The following is a 16,419-nucleotide window of genomic DNA, read 5'->3' on the forward strand; positions in this document are numbered from 1 at the left end:
AGAGCGAGAGGAGGGGGAGGACTGGGGGGGGGTACAGTGGAACTTACCCAGCCATGGGTGACAGTCCTCACATGCAGAGCCCCTGGGAGCCTGGAACCTGTGGAGACCTGGAAATAAGAGCAATTAACCCTCGCAAGTCAAAGATACTGTCAAAGCAACCGTGTGGTGCAAAACCCATTACCAATGTGCCTGCCTGTCCCTCACTCTAAGGCTGTATGGCTGGGAGCTTGCCGGCAGATCTTCCTGTCCCTAACAACTGAGTTGTGCGTGTCAGTATTTCAGTCTACAGGCCACAGCTAGATGATCAAAATGACAGCTGAACAAGTTGGCATTGCTCCAGGTTGCATCAGCCAGGATGATGTAATGGGGTAGTGCTTAGTGACTCAGCACTACGCTGATTGGATACTGAATTGTATAAATGTACTATATGCCTGTGCTAAGTGTGGTGTGTGTATAGTGGATGTGTTGGCGAAGCACTTTGTCAGTCTGTATAAATATTGTAAATAAACCTTGTATATAGTTAGCTTAACAGCAACTGTGTACAGCCTTCCTTCTGCAAGTCTCGAGAAGACCCCATACTAAGCGCAAACAGGGTTATGGGCCCAGCATGCTTCCACTGCGCCAATGCACCCTGAGCAGTGGTGGTCTTTAGACGGAGACAAAGGAAAGCTCCAGCAGTGCGGGAAAAAGCAGCTTGGAGGAAGATAACAGCGAGGCTGATAACCAGGTACAGAGCAGCATGGCTCAAACAACGGCTGCGTTGCTGGTGGAGAAGCTCACTCCCGTGAACTACAATGTGTGGGCTGTGTGGATGGAGCACTACCTGAAGAGAGAAGGGCTGTGGGAGAGTATATCAGATCCTTCGGGGCACCCACACACGCGGAGGAATTCCGTGACCAGAAAGCCCTAGCCACCTCAGTGTCGCAGATGATCAGCTAGTCCATGTAGCGGGGAAGACGCAGGCCAAGGAAGCCTGAGAAAGTCTGAAAGCTGTGTACGTCCAACAGACTGCTGGCTCTCTAATTGCACTGACACGGAAGATGTATCACAAACGGATGCAGCCGGAGGAGTCGGTGAGAGACCACCTCAATGCCTTGTCGGTGTGTTTCCAGGAGCTGGAACAGAGAGGGAAGGTAATTCCTGAGGAGGATAAAGTTTATACTATCCTAAGCTCCCTCCATGAGCATTTTTCTATGCTGCGCATGGCTTTTGAAGCACAAGACACAGATAAGCTCACCTTGAGTTATGTGACTGGGAAGCTCTTGGCAGAGGACCAGCGGCAAAAGGAATGCCGAGAGCAAGCCGCCCACGCCAGTCCCAGTCAGAGTTACACCCCCTGTCTTCTGAAAATGTTGCTGATGTATTTACAAAAATTGACAGGTTTCTGGTGTTAATGGAAATGTTAATGCTGATGGTCTGAGACCTGAGGAGGGGTGTCAGTATATTAGTCTACAAGCCACAGCTAGATGATCTAAATGACAGCTGAACAAGCTGCCATTGCTCCAGGTTGCATCAGCCAGGATGATGTAATGGGGTAGTGCTTAGTGACTCAGCACTATGCTGATTGGATACTGAATTGTATAAATGTACAATATGCCTTTGCTAAGTGTGGTGTGTGTATAGTGGATGTGCTGGCGAAGCACTTTGTCAGTCTGTATAAGTATTGTAAATAAACCTTGTATATAGTTAGCTTAACAGCAACTGTGTATAATCTTCCTTCTGCAAGTCTCGAGAAGACCCCACACTAAGCGCAAACAGTGCGAGGCAGAGCGGAAGTATTTCTAGGAGAGGGGGGTCTTGATTGGGCACCGGGAAGGGGGCTCGTCAGGCCGAGGTGCAAGGGGATTGGTGAGGCAATCATGCTGCTCCCTAAGGGAATTATGAGCTTCCCCAGTGGAGGAGTCAACCTTTGTTTTTGGTTTCAATGAGTGCCTATGGGACACACTGCTGTTTTTGCAGGCGTAACGTTGCCTCTCGGGGGGGGGACGTGTCATGGGCCAAACTGCTTAGGAAGCCACCGAAGTCTGGCCACACCCCCAACTCCACCCCCTCCTCCACCTGAGTGCTGCGCTCCACCTCACTTGCACCCACGCTCGGGTGCAGCCTTCAGGCGCCGCTGCCCTCGGGCAGAGTGGTGCTGGGGCAGCCCCCCGCCCACGTAACCCCTCCCCAGTGGCAGTGCCTGTTGTACGACCGGCACAAATCCTTTCTGCCCGCATGTAGCAGCAAGTCCGCTCGCAGAGCGCTTTCCGCCCCCCCCCCCCCTCTGAATTGTGCTGTAAAAGAGCATTGGAGGAATCAGGAAGAGTTCTGTCATCAAGGGCTGTTCTGGAGAAGACATTACCAAAAAAGGAGCTGCAGTTCAGTGGTAATGAATCTGCCTTGCATGCAGAAGGTTCCAGGTTTAGCTCCTGGCCTCTCCACTCTAAAGGACCTCTCACATCAAATACCGGGAAGGGCTTTTCTTGCCCTGAGGTCCTGAGGGAGCCCTTGCCCACTAGAATAGTAAATATTGAGCTAGATGGGTAAACAGTCTGACTTGACTTAAGGCAACCCACCTGGTTTCTGAAGACTGGGCATCTGGTGAAGGTTCGCATGGGAGAAAGTGATACCTCCACCCTATCCCAATGGCAAACATTGCTTTTGTTGAAATGAGCACGACAGCATTTCATCTTAGACGACATTTCAAAGATGTTTAATGATAATGACAGCTTCTCTTGAATCAGTTATATCACAAAATCTTCCTAGCTTGTATAAGGTGATTTACCATATTAATTCAAAGTATGAAATTTCAGCAAAGGGTTCAAGCGACTGTCTTTTCAAACGGTTGATCAGCCAGTCTGTCTCTGATACTTTTATTTTTTCTTTGTTCTGTTTACATTACAAATGTTATAGTGGTTTGATCACAAGCCTTTAAGAGAACGGTTTTCTTATTTGATAACAACCAGTGGTCGCAAGCTGATAAACCATGTCACATCACATAATTGGGTACCACAATGGCTACATAGCATCCTGGTGAGAAATCTAAGTTAGGTTTATATTTTAACATTATTAATTCATTGTGCATTTATACATCAGCCCCAACATTTCTAACTGTATGAAATCTTTTCATTTAACATCCACGTAGGATCAGACTTGGAATAACTTTTCATTAAAGCTATCCCAATTTTAAAGAAACCTTTAATTAGAAATACAAAAATTATCCTTAGGGTTTGTAGAATCTTTCGGGCTCAAGTGCCGTGTTCTACTGGAGAAAGTTTTTCTTCCAGACGTTTCGTTCTCAGCTGCGGAGAACATCCTTGGTGGCGTTGCAGCCGGAGCAGGCGCTCTGACCTTCTTGGCTGCTGTGCATTGAGTCAGCCAAGAAGGTCAGAGCGCCTGCTCCGGCTGCAACGCCACCGAGGATGTTCTCCGCAGCTGAGAACGAAACGTCTGGAAGAAAAACTTTCTCCAGTAGAACACAGCACTTGAGCCCAAAAGATTCTACAAACCCTAATGATGTTACCAGCCGTGAAAACCTGAAATCTTTGAAAAATTATCCTGATTTACATAAATCACAGTGTCTGTACTGATGCACTCAAAAATTTCCTGGTTGCAGTGGTAAGGCTAACAATGATTGGCTGAACTGCCTCAAAGATCAGAGAAGGGCAGGGCAGGCAAAAGAGCCTTGAAGAGCCATTGGCTGGATTTCTCTGCTACGAGAGAAGGGCAGGGCTGACAAAAGGATCTAGGGGAGAGAAGGCAGCAAGCCAAGGGAATGAGGCCATTTTAGGGCAGGAAGGTCCAGAGTTCTTGGGCAAGACAAAGGGAAGTTGGGCAAAAGAATGAACTTTTGGGAGGGAAATTCATCTGGCCAGATGTATGACAATAAAGAAGGTTGGAATCTGAATTCTAGACCCATTATCATTCCAATCAAAATGTGGAGTTTTGCTGGCAGAGGATGCAGTAATGACTACAAGCATAAGCAGCTTTTCAAGGGGATTAGATCGATTCCTGGAGGAGCAGTGTATTGTTACCTTCTAACCATGGGACCAAGAACATTCATATTCAGAGGCAGTAAATTTCTGAACACCAGAGCCAGGAAGCAACATCAGGGGAGGACCTCAGCAAGAGGAACTGGTTGTCCACTGTGTATACGTTTGCCAGCTCCAATTCAAGAAATGTCTGGGGGCTTTGGGGGTGGAGCCAGGAGACATTTGGGTGGAGCCAGGAGCAAGATTGTGACAAGCATAATTGAACTCCAAAGGGAGTTCTGCTCATCAAATTTAAGGGACCGCACACCTTTTAAATGTTTTCCCTCCATTGGAAATAATGAAGGATAGGGGCACCTTCTTTTGGGGCTCATGGAATTAGACCCCCTGGTCCAATCTTTTTGAAACCTGGAGGGTGTTTTGATGATGATATTGGATTTATATCCCGCACTCCACTCCAAAGAGTCTCAGAGCGGCTCACAATCTCCTTTCCCTTCCTCCCCCCACAACAGACACCCTGTGAGGTGGGTGGGGCTGGAGAGGGCTCTCACAGCAGCTGCCCTTTCAAGGACAACCTCTGCCAGAGCTATGGCTGACCCAAGGCCATTCCAACAGCTGCAAGTGGAGGAGTGGGGAATCAAACCCGGTTCTCCCAGACAAGAGTCCGCACATTTAACCACTACACCAAACTGGCTCTCCTGGTTTTGAGGAGAGGCACCAGATGCTATGCTGAAAATCTGGTGCCTGTACCTCAAAAAACAGGTCCCCCCAGCCCCAGATACCCACAGATCAATTCTCCATTATATCTTAAGGGAATCGGTCTCCATAGGGAACAATGGAGTGCCCAGCAGACATCTCCCTCCCCGCCCCGGCTTTCTGATGACCCTGAAGTGGGTTGAGGACCTCCAAACCAGAAGATCCCCTGCCTCCACCTGGGGATTAAAATCATACACACACAAAAACCTGTGGAACAATAACAAACAACTATTCCAAAAACAATGATTTGAACATCCGCAGGGCCTGTAAGACCGAACTGTTTAGACAGGCTTTTCTGGTTGACTGAAATTGGGCTGCCACCGGACATCCTACAGAAGCTGGCGATCAGAGTCAGAACCCAATACCGCCAGACTGGACTGAGACAGCGCAAATAGTTTTAAATTGATAAGTGAATTATGGTTTTATATGTTTTATGGAATTGATTGTTTTTATGATGTTGTAAGCCGCCCTGAGTCTGCTTGCGGAGAGGGCGGGATATAAATGTAAAGTAATAAATAAATAATAAATAAATAACATCAATTACACCATTTATAAACAGAAATTTCTAAAGTCAATAAGAGCCAGTTTGGTGTAGTGGTTAAGTATGCGGACTCTTATCTGGGAGAACCAGGGTTTGATTCCCCACTCCTCCACTTGCACCTGCTAGCATGGCCTTGGGTCAGTCATAGCTCTGGCAGGAGTTGTCCTTGAAAGGGCAGCTCCTGTGAGAGCCCTCTCAGCCCCATCCACCTCACAGGGTATCTGTTGTGGGGGAAGAAGGTAAAGGAGATTGTGAGCCGCTCTGAGACTCTTCGAAGTGGAGGGCGGGATATAAATCCAATATCTTCTTCTTCTTCTATTACAATTCACAATAAAGAATATTAAAAGGTTGAGAGCCAGTTTGGTGTAGTAGTTAAGTGCGCGGACTCTTATCTGGGAGAACCAGGTTTGATTCCCCACTCCTCCACTTACAGCTGCTGGAATGGCCTTGGGTCAGCCTTAGCTCTTGCAGGAGTTGTCCTTGAAAGGGCAGCTGCTGTGAGAGTCCTCTCAGCCCTACCCACCTCACAGGGTGTCTGTTGTGGGGAAGGAAGGTAAAGGAGATTGTGAGCTGCTCTGAGACTCTTCGGAGTGGAGGGCGGGATATAAATCCAATATCTTCTTCCAAGTATGCGTGTCAGTTTCTTTCTCCATGTGTAGTGCTATATGAAGTGGTTTGATGTAAACTGATAAGTGGGAAACGCCTCCAAGAAGAAGGTGCAATCAGAAGCAGTAACACATCCTAGCGTTGCTGTAGAGACCACTGTGATACCCACTGCTGAAGAAATCATCTTTTTGAACTTATGCTTTCAACTTTGCTACTTGAAATGTGAGAAGAGAACAAAGACTGTAAGAAATTGCAATACGCGGAATCATTGGGAGCACTTGCACTTTAATTTCCCCGCAGGAGCTGGCAAATTGTCTTGAAAGTATTTAAAGTCGGAAACTGACATGCATACTTGGAACATTGAACCTTTTAGTATTCTTTATTGTGAATTGTTGTAATGCATATTGACTTTAGACATTTCTATTTATAAATGGTGTAACTGATGTTCAAATCATTGCTTTTGGAAGAGGTGTTCATTATTGTTCCACAGGGTTTTTTTTTTGTGTGTGTCTGTATGATTTTGCTCTTCACTGTGGTACTCTTGGACTATCTAAATCCACCTGGGGATTGGCAACCCTAACTATGGGAATGAAACTGAAACTGAATGCAATGTTTCTGAACTGTACGGAATTGTATGCAATGTTTTTAATGATTTTATTGCCATTTTACTTTAGCACTATGTTGTTTTAACTGTTGTTCGCTGCCCTGAGCCCATCAGGGGACGGCAGGATACTACACAAACAAACAAACAAGAAAGACAGGATGTTGGGCTAGATGGACCTAGGGTTGCCAATCCCCAGGTGGGGGCAGGGGATCCCCCGGTTTGGAGGCCCTCCCCCCACTTCACGGTCGTCTGAAAGCGGGGGGAGGGAAATTGCTGGGAACTCTATTATTCCTATGGAGATTTCCCATAGAAAATCATGGAGAATTGATCCGCGGATATCTGGGGCTCTGGGGGGGGGGGGGGCTGTTTTTTGGGGTAGAGGCACCAGATTTTCAGTATAGCATCTAGTGCCTCTCCCCAAAATACCCCCCCCCCCAAGTTTCAAAAAGATTGGACCAGGGGGTCCAATTCTATGAGCCCCAAAAGAAGGTGCCCCTATCCATTATTTCCTATGGAAGGAAGGAATTGAAAAGGTGTGCCATCCCTTTAAATGTGATGGCCAGAACTCCCTTTGGAGTTCAATTATGCTTGTCACAGCCTTGATCCTGGCTCCACCCCTAATGTCTCCTGGCTCCACCCCCAAAGTCTCTTGGCTCCACCCCCAAAGTCCCCAGATATTTCTTGAATTGGACTTGGCAACCCTACATCGACCACTGGTCTGATTCAGCAGGGTTCATTTATGCTATTATTTTAAGGGAACAGATTGTATGATTTTGTTTGTCTGTTTGCTTTAGCATTAGCAACAGTCTTTCAAGCCTTCTAGCCTGCAAACCCAGTTAACAACACAGACACCGTCAGGCCATTAAATGTGGGTGAGGAAACCCAAATACTTTTCAGCTTCTTATATCCCTTTGTTACTCTCCAGCACCATTCACAACCTCGCGGTCAGCAGGGGCACTGCACGAAAAGTTTTTTACAGCTCAACGGGGAACAAAGCAGGAGTCAAGTAGTACCTTTCAGACCAACAAAGTGTTATCCCAATGGGGAGTGAGCCTGTCTATCTTCTGTGGGACGTTTCCTCCCTCAGAGTCAGAAGCCTGCATAGGAATTGCCAGCTGGGTGAGTCGCTTTTCCTCCAGGGTATATTGCCCTTTGACTAGCTGTGCGATGCAACAAGCACACACCCGCGAAGGAAAAAAGTTTAAGTTTATTTCAATTTATATCCCGCCCTTCCCACCGAAGTGGCTCAGGGCGGCTCACAACATATAAAATCTAACATAGAATTTTGAATTTAAAATACATCCATTACAACAGTTAAAACAGTAAAATAATAAAACAGCTGGTGGCATCCCTGCAGATTCGCGGGTGCGCCTTGGGAGGAAAACAAAAACTACAATTCCCAGAAGCCAGGAAAACAGAAAGGGGGTGGAGTTATAGCATGGTAGGGCAGTCGATTTAAACGCGGCGCGGGGCTGGCTTCTTTGCTTTCTTCCACTGTGGGATTATTGTGTTTGTTTTTTTTACTGGTTGCGGGGCTGCTTAGGAGGGAAAGCAAAAGCCCCCCTGTCCTGGGTAGGTGGTGGGGCTTTGCGGGGAGGAGAAGAGAGGTCGCATCCCGAAGTGTGGGAGAGAGGCATTCCAGCTCTGAGATTCATGTGAGTGTGTGGGAAGGAAGGAGGGAACTCCTGGCGAGTTTGCAACCAGCTTGCGACATTTCTGTCCATTTAACAGCCAGCTCTCGCGAGCCGGCCCCAGCGCGCCGCTGATGGGAGGACTGCAGTCTGTGGCAATGATTCTTAAATGCATCGCCTTCCTTTTTCTGCATTGCTCCCTGCATTCTTTGCAATTTGTACCATAAGCTGTGGTGCCTCAGAGAAGGGCTTTTTGGTGTGTGTGTGTTGCATTTGTTCTCCGATGGGGGGCGCTGCTTCCGAGCCCCCGTGAGTGCTGGGGCTGTGTGTCTTCTTGTTGCGCGTGCGGGGGAGGGCATCCTTGTTCAGGCGCCGGGGTGGGGTGGAGCCTTATTAGAAACTCCTCTTTCAGACTCCTGTGGATGACAAACATCCAGACAAAGCGGTTGGGAGAGAAATAAATTTGTGTTACAATAGTAAAAAGTCCCCAGAAATCAAGCAGTGAAGACCCCGAGAAAAGCAATACAGGCACTTAAATACATAATGAATATTCAATGGTTCTGCCCCCAATCTAATAGCCCAGCTCCATTAATTACTATTTGTTATTGCAAGCACCTGCCTAATGACATGGTTTTTTTTAAAAAAATTAGGTTTTTATTAACAGATTTTTAGTTTGCAATAAAGAACACTGTAATCTATCGCCTCAAATAATGCAGCCTTAGTGAGGATATAATAAACAATTTTTTTAAAAAAGCAAGAAAAAGAAAGAGTAATCCATAAAATAGAGACCCAAGGAGCAGTCATACAATTATACTGAAGAGTATCCAGTGAAAATACATGCTATTGACTGATTCTACTGTAGGAATATACTAATAACTGTCCCAATATTAAGAAATCCAGTTAATCAAACTCAACTATTTAGAGCTCACAGTTTTTTGTATTCAAACCAGAGGAGAGAAAGTGAGCCCCCTAATGTTAATTTCTTACGCCCCTTTCCCATGTTAGCACCTTATGTCGTTTTCTAACATTCTTGTGTGGCCTTCAGTTCTCAGCCACTTATCTCCTGAGAAGCGACTTCCTGAAACTTGGAAGAAGACACAGGTCTATTGTTCTTTCTTTGCCAGTCTGTCTTGAGACTAACTTTTTTCTAGCGAGTACACTCATGGGAAGGGATTACCAATCTCCAGGCAGGAAATTCTCAGGCCTTAATTTTTGTCCTTCACAGGGCTGTCCCAGGCCTGGACACCGATGATCTTTCAGAACTGAATGGGAATTTTAATCCTGGTCTCCCAGGTTGGATTTTGGCATCCTAACCTCTCTAGACTGATTTTGATCTGTCTTTAGCAAAACTAGAAAGTATTGGCTCAACTCCACCTGTTCTGCATTGGCCAGGCTCTGTCCTGAATTGCTGAATGCGTGTCACTTGTTTTGAATGTTTTTAAAAGCTGAGAATGGATTTCCAAGGGGTTTTTGTAGGGGCTAAAACTTTAGCAGCACTGCAGCGCAGAGTGGTACTGCAGTACTGCAGTCCAAGCTTTGCTCATGACCTGAGTTCGATCCCATCGGAAGCTGGGTTCAGATAGCTGGCTCAAGGTTGACTCATCCTTCCATCTTTCCAAGGTTGGTAAAATGAGCACCCAGCTTGCAGGGGGAAAGTGTAGATGACTGGGAAAGCAATGGCAAACCACCCCTTGAAAAGTCTGCCATGAAAATGCGATGTCACCTCAGAGTCAGAAGCGACTGGTGCTTGCACAGGGGACTACCTTTACCTTTTAAAAACGTTAGTAGGAAAAAAATGGACCTGTGCAGGATTGGTCCTTGCAGGTGGGGGGTCTGGGAATAGATAACGGCCTCAATTCAGCTGCAGTCAACAGCTAAGCATGAGTCTCACCTTGTACACTCACATGGCCGTGTAAATTTATTTGTGACATGTCTAAACAGGGCTACCGAAGCAGTTAACAGTTAAAAATGGTGTAATTAAAATAAAACCAATATTAAAAACACAGCTAACGAAGGCATCAGGGATCTCTGTATTCTTGGTGCTTTGGAGTGGGGAACAACCGTGGGTGGGCTTCTAGTGTCCTGGCCCACTGATGGACTTCCTGATGGCACCTTGGTTTTTTTGGCCACTGTGTGACGCGGTGTTGGATTGGATGGGCCATTGGCCTGATTCAACATGGCTTCTGTTATGTTCTTATGATCCCCAATGGGGTTGCCGTCCAACTCAAGAAATATCTGGGGACTTTGGGGGTGGAGCCAGGAACAGGATGTGACAAGCATTTGGAAATAATGAAGGATTAGGGGCACCTTCTTTTGGGGGCTCATAGAATTGGAGCTTGGTCCAATCTTTTTGAAACTTGGGGGCTGTTTTGAGGAGAGGCACTGGATGCTATGCAGAAAATTTGGTGGGCAGGAAACCACAGATAGGAAAGGAAGGGTCACTGAGGAAATGTCAGCTGAAACAGAAGTGTCTTCACCTGCATGTGGAAGACAAAGACTGAGGGAATGGATGAAGCTCCCTGTGGGGGCAGTTCCATAATTTTGGTGCTACGACTGAAAAGGCTTTCTTTTGGGTTGCCTTCAATCTAGCCTAAAGAAGTGGTGGTACTCCAAGCAGGGCCACAGAGAATGATCCTAATAGATTCACATGAGCACCAACTAAGGAGCCATTTAGGGATACCAGCCTCCAGGTGGGATCTGAGGACCCCCTGGAATTACAGCTCATCTCCACATTATGGCGGCCATTTTCTCTTGATAAAATGGATGCTTTGCAAGGTGGAATCTGTGGCATTGGGGCCTGCTGAGGTTTCTGTCTTCCCCAGGCTCCATCCCCATAAAGTCCAGGAGTTTCCCAACATAGATTTGGCAATGCTATCCCCCATCCTCTGCTGGTGGACAGGGGAGACTTGGCAACCCTATCTAAGCCATGTACTGAGTTGGAATACTGGTCTATAAAGGTCAGTATTGCCTAGTTGGACTAGCAGCAGCTCTGCAGTGTCTTTCACTGTCACATCGCCTACTGCCAGGAGATTGTGAGAATTGAACCTGGGACCTCTTGCATGCAAAGCAGAGGCTCTTCCACCGAACCACAGCCCTTCCTCAAATGGGTAGGTTCGTGTGGGAGTAGGTGCTCCATAAGGTAGACTGATCCCAAATTTCGAAAGGCTTTTAAAGGTGAAACGCAGCTCCTTGAACTGGGTATGGAAGCAAACTGGGAGCCAGAGTAGAGGGACCGAGACTGGAGTGATAACAATCTCTATGATCCAAATATGGGCCTTACAGCCACACTATGCGTGATGTTGGAGATCAGTGGCTTTCCCTCCAGATAGGTCTGCAAACAGCAGTCTGGTGCAAAGTTGCCAGGTCCTGCCCCAGCCACTGGAGGGGGATGATTTTGGGATGTAGACTGGGGTGAATTTGGGATGCAGCCTGGGGAGGTCAGGGACCCCGGTGGAATGTGATGAAACAGAGTCCACCTTTCTAAGCAATGGTCCATCAAAGTCATTATTGTCTACTAAGACTGGCAGCGGCTCTCCAGGGACTCAAGCTGACGTGTTTTATGCCACCTCCAGGCTGTTCCTTTTAACTGGAGATGCTGGGAGGTTGAACCTGTGACCTTCTGCATGCCAACCAGGAGTTTTCCCCTGAGTCCCTTTTTCCAACACTGTGGATGCCTGCTTTCCTACTGTCCTGAAGAGCCAGTTTGGTGAAGCTACACCAACTCGGAGCTTACCAGCTTCTATCCTTTATACAGTTTGCGGACTCTTATCTGGGAGAACCAGGTTTCATTTCCCACTCCTCCACTGGAATGGCCTTGGGTCAGCCATAGCTTTCGCAGAGCTGTCCTTGAAAGGGTAGCTTCTGGGAGAGCTCTCTCTGCCCTATCCACCTCACAGGGTGTCTGTGGGGGGTGGGGAGGTAAAGGAGATTGTGAGCCACTTTGAGATTTAGTGTGGAGGGCAAGAATGAGGTTTTTTTTAAATATTTTTTTTATTCTTTTAACAACAAAATAAGAACAAGGTTTGATTCCCCACTCCTCCACTTGCAGCTGCTGGAATGGCCAGCTGTCCTTGAAAGGGCAGCTTCCGGGGGAGCTCTCTCAGCCCCACTCAACTTGTTGCGGTGGGGGGGGGGCAGGGATGGTAAAGGAGCTTGTAAATTGCTCTGAGTCTTTGAGATTCAGAGTGGAGGGCAGGATATAAAACCAATATCATCATCTTCTACAATGTTCAGTGAATTGTGCACATTAGGATGTGGTAAATGATGGCTGAGATAATGGCTGTTTTTGCTGGGGGAACAGGAAATTATAATATCTGTGGTCAGGAAAAGTATTTCCAAGTGGCAGGCTTCTGCATAAGCAACATAACAGCTCACATAGTGTGAAATATGTAAGAGAACCGGGTTTGATTCCCCACTCCTCCACTTGCAGCTTCTGGAATGGCCTTGGGTCAGCCATAGCTCTCGCAGAGCTGTCCTTGTAAGGGCAGCTTCTGGTAGAGCCTCTCTCAGCCCCAGCCACCTCAGAGGGTGTCTGGCGTGTGTGTGTGTGGAGGAAGGTAAAGGAGATTGTGAGCCGCTCTGAGATTCAGAGTGGAGGGCAAGATATAAACCAATGCTCAGTGAATTGTGTACATTAGGATGTGGTAAACGATGGGTGAGAGCATGGCTCTATTTTAGCTGGGGGAACAGGAAATGAGAATATCTGTGGTCAGGAAAAGTATTTCTGACTTTCCAAATAGCAGGCTTCGTCATAAGCAACATAACATCTCATGTAGTGTGAAATAGGGAAGAGCAGGGAGTGTCAAACATAAAGCCTGGAGACTGCAGATTTTTACCCCACCCTTCTCTCTGAATCAGAGACTCAGAGCGGCTTACAGTCTCCGATATCTTCTCCCCACACAACAGTCACCTTGTGAGGTGGGTGGGGCTGGAGAGGGCTCTTACAGCAGCTGCCCTTTCAAGGACAACCTCTGCCAGGGCTATGGCTAACCCAAGGCCATTCCAGCAGCTGCAAGTGGAGGAGTGGGGAATCAAACCCGGTTCTCCCAGATAAGACTCCAAACCCAAAATATCCAGACATTGAAGGACAACTTGTGGATCTCCTGACAGAAACATGTAATCTCCCATTAAGATCTGTCTCCATTCCTGAGGACTGGAAGGTAGCTAATGTCACCCCCATCTTTAAAAAGGGTTCCAGAGGAGATCTGGGAAATCACAGGCCAGTCAGTCTGACGTCAATACCAGGTAAGTTGGTGGAAACTTATTAAAGAGAGAATTAGTAGTATCTGTGGTCAGGAAAAGTATTTCTGACTTTCCAAATAGCAGGCTTCGTCATAAGCAACATAACATCTCATGTAGTGTGAAATAGGGAAGAGCAGGGAGTGTCAAACATAAAGCCTGGAGACTGCAGATTTTTACCCCACCCTTCTCTCTGAATCAGAGACTCAGAGCGGCTTACAGTCTCCGATATCTTCTCCCCACACAACAGTCACCCTGTGAGGTGGGTGGGGCTGGAGAGGGCTCTTACAGCAGCTGCCCTTTCAAGGACAACCTCTGCCAGGGCTATAGCTAACCCAAGGCCATTCCAGCAGCTGCAAGTGGAGCAGTGGGGAATCAAACCCGGTTCTCCCAGATAAGAGTCCGCACACTTAATCACTACATCAAAGTGGAGCTCTTTAGCATAACTCATTAATATATGTCCCCCTCCCCAGTCAAAAGCAACCCGATGCAAGAAAGGAGAGTCCCGGGCCATTGAGTCCTGATTGGGTTGGCTAGAGATCCAGCCAGCCCAATCAGGCCTCGCTTGCTTGGGGCTCTCCTGTCCACCCACCCCCACCCCCAGTCAAAAGACCAGCAAGCCAGCTGCTGCCCAAAATCACATAAGTGGAGAAAGGGTGGTGTGGGCTTCTCCAGGGGTTAACAAGGACTTCTGGGGTGTGTGGCAAAGCCCCTGGTGGCTGGCTGGCTGCTCTCCTAATCCAGGGATTGTTATGCAGCTGTACCTACTATTCAATGGACAAGGTAAGTGGGAAGGAAGAGGGGGAGCTGTCAGAAAGGTTCAGGAGCTGTGCTCCTGTGAGCTGCTGAATCTGAGGTCTGGCAAGGATGCAAAAAGCAGACCTTCCATTCTCTGGTAGGAGGGCAATTTCATCCTTTTTCATAGAACTCTTTTAGTCAGACTTGGTGGGATTCATTTCATGATGCCTTGCCCAGCCACTTACCAATTCTTCCTCGTTGCAGGCACAGGCAGGTTGCTCCTTCTAGACTCCAGGGAGCTACAGAAGAAGGTGGTAGGATCAGAGCAGATCAAAGAAGACCAACCTGCAGCCAGGAGAAGGTGACAGAGCATTGGGCAAGGAGTAACAGGAAGAAGGTGTAAGGGGTAGGGGAGAACTGTCTTGAAGACACAACTGGAGAAGAGAAGGCCTTTTCACAATGGACAACCTGAACTACCAAGAAAATGCACTTTCTGCTTCAAACCCACCACCCTACTCTGAAAAACAGCCCTACAGTCAGCAGCCACCACCTTCTTATATGCCAGCAAACCCTGCCATGCCATCTGGGTACCAGCCTTATTATTTCCCGTTCAATGAAGTGCCCAGTTATGGGTCTGTCACCCAGCCTCCACTGCACACCACCTTGGTCATCCCCGAAGAACCTACCCTTGAACCAGATCACCTGGAGTTTTCCATCTTTACGATGCTCTGTTGTTTCTTCCCTCTGGGAATTGCAGCCCTGGTTTACTCCATACGGGTGAGTCTTGGTCAGCTACAGGAGGTGGGGATGGGGGGAGCCATGATCACCTGACCAAAAAGGGAGATCACAAAGGTCCAGTTTGATTGTTCTGATTTGGCTTGTAAAGGCCTTTAATGCTTTTTGTATTCAGTATCTCATGGAGAATCTCATCACACAGAAGAAGAAGAAGACTGCAGATTTATACCCTACCAATCTCCTATATCTTCTCCCCTCCCACAACAGACACCCTGTGAGGTGTGTGGGGCTGAGAGAGCTCTTACAGCAGCTGCCCTTTCAAGGACAACTCCTATGAGAGCTATGGCCGACCCAAGGCCATTCCAGCAGGTGCAAGTGGAGGAGTGGGGAATCAAACCCGGTTCTCCCAGAAGAGTCTACATACTACACCAAATTGGCTCTCACAGTAGTCTGGATTGAAACCTCAGCTTTTCTAACCAGGTTCTGCTTTGTGTCTGGTTCTTTGTCATGGAACTGGGATTGGCCTCTGCTAAATGTAGGTTCTTTTGGGTTAGGAGTGATGAGTTTGGGTTTTTGAGCTACCGAAATTTCAAGCCTAAAGATGCTCGGCAAAGAAGATCTGCAGAATGGTAAGCCGTCCAACAGAGATCAGAGGAATGGAGCTTAGTGCTGCCAGCTTCCAGAGGGTTTCCAAAAAAACAAACAAACCCCCTCTAGGTATTTCTAACTTGAAGCTGGGAACCCTTCAGTCGGTAAAGATGGAGGAGCGATCCTCTGAAAGGAAAACAAGGTTTTTTTTCTTTTTTGAAATGTGGTTGTTGACTTAAGTTTCCTGGGGGATTTAATAAATACAGCAGCAATCTCTCCACTGGAATGAACTTTAGTTCCGGTTCGAGCAGCAGGCCTGTAGCCACGGGGGGCCCTCTGGGGTGCAGCCTGCTTTTTTTCTTTTTTTGCCAGAAGAAAGCTTCTGAAAAGTGGCAGTCCCCTCAGCAGAAGGGAAAGGGTGCCCCCTGACTTTTAAAATCCTGGCTACGCCCCTGTTGACCAGCAACTTTGGTTGTGAAGGGAAGGCAACGCTGACCCTTCTACCCCGCTCCTGCTTTAAGAGTATTTTGGAATACATCTGCTCAGTTCAAGTCCAGGAGCTCTTTAGAGACCAAATAAGTTTTCCTAGGTAGAAGCTTCCCAGAGTCAAAGTTCCCTTCACCAGAAGTGTCCTTGGACTCAAATTCGGCTGTTGACTGCAGATCAACATGGCTTCCCTCTGAGATGGCCTTCTTGGAATACATCCATCTATGTCAACTGTGATATACCCGTATTTTTCGGACCATAAGGCGCTCCGGACCATAGGACGCACCTTCCTCCTGGGGGGCGATCCGCTGTCTCCACCTCCGATCCCGGCGCTTCCCCCGCGCCTGCCTGCCTGGCTCCAGCTTCTTCCAGCAAGCGCTGGGATCGCTCCCTCTGCCGTCCGATCCCAGCGCTTGCTTTAAGCATCAGAGCTGAAGCCAGGCAGACAGGCATGGAGGAAGCACCCGCCCCCTCCGCAAACCCAGCGCTTCGCGAGCGCCGGCTGTGGAGGGGGCGGCGTGCTTT

General features: G+C 47.7%; 1 protein-coding gene across 1 annotated transcript in view; it reads left to right on the forward strand.

The window, feature by feature from the left end:
- Window positions 1-7,916: 7,916 nt before the first annotated feature.
- Window positions 7,917-16,419, forward strand: part of LOC132585779 (transmembrane protein 91-like) — a 48,520-nt gene continuing 40,017 nt past the window's right edge. The window contains exons 1-2 of the mRNA XM_060257665.1: window positions 7,917-8,133; window positions 14,350-14,862. Of these exons, the coding sequence (XP_060113648.1) occupies window positions 14,545-14,862 (318 nt within the window). The 5' untranslated portion in view covers window positions 7,917-8,133; window positions 14,350-14,544. The remainder of the gene's footprint in view (window positions 8,134-14,349; window positions 14,863-16,419) is intronic.

The sequence above is a fragment of the Heteronotia binoei genome, chromosome 17, assembly GCF_032191835.1.
Source record: "Heteronotia binoei isolate CCM8104 ecotype False Entrance Well chromosome 17, APGP_CSIRO_Hbin_v1, whole genome shotgun sequence".
In the NCBI taxonomy this organism is placed as follows: Eukaryota; Metazoa; Chordata; class Lepidosauria; order Squamata; family Gekkonidae; genus Heteronotia; species Heteronotia binoei.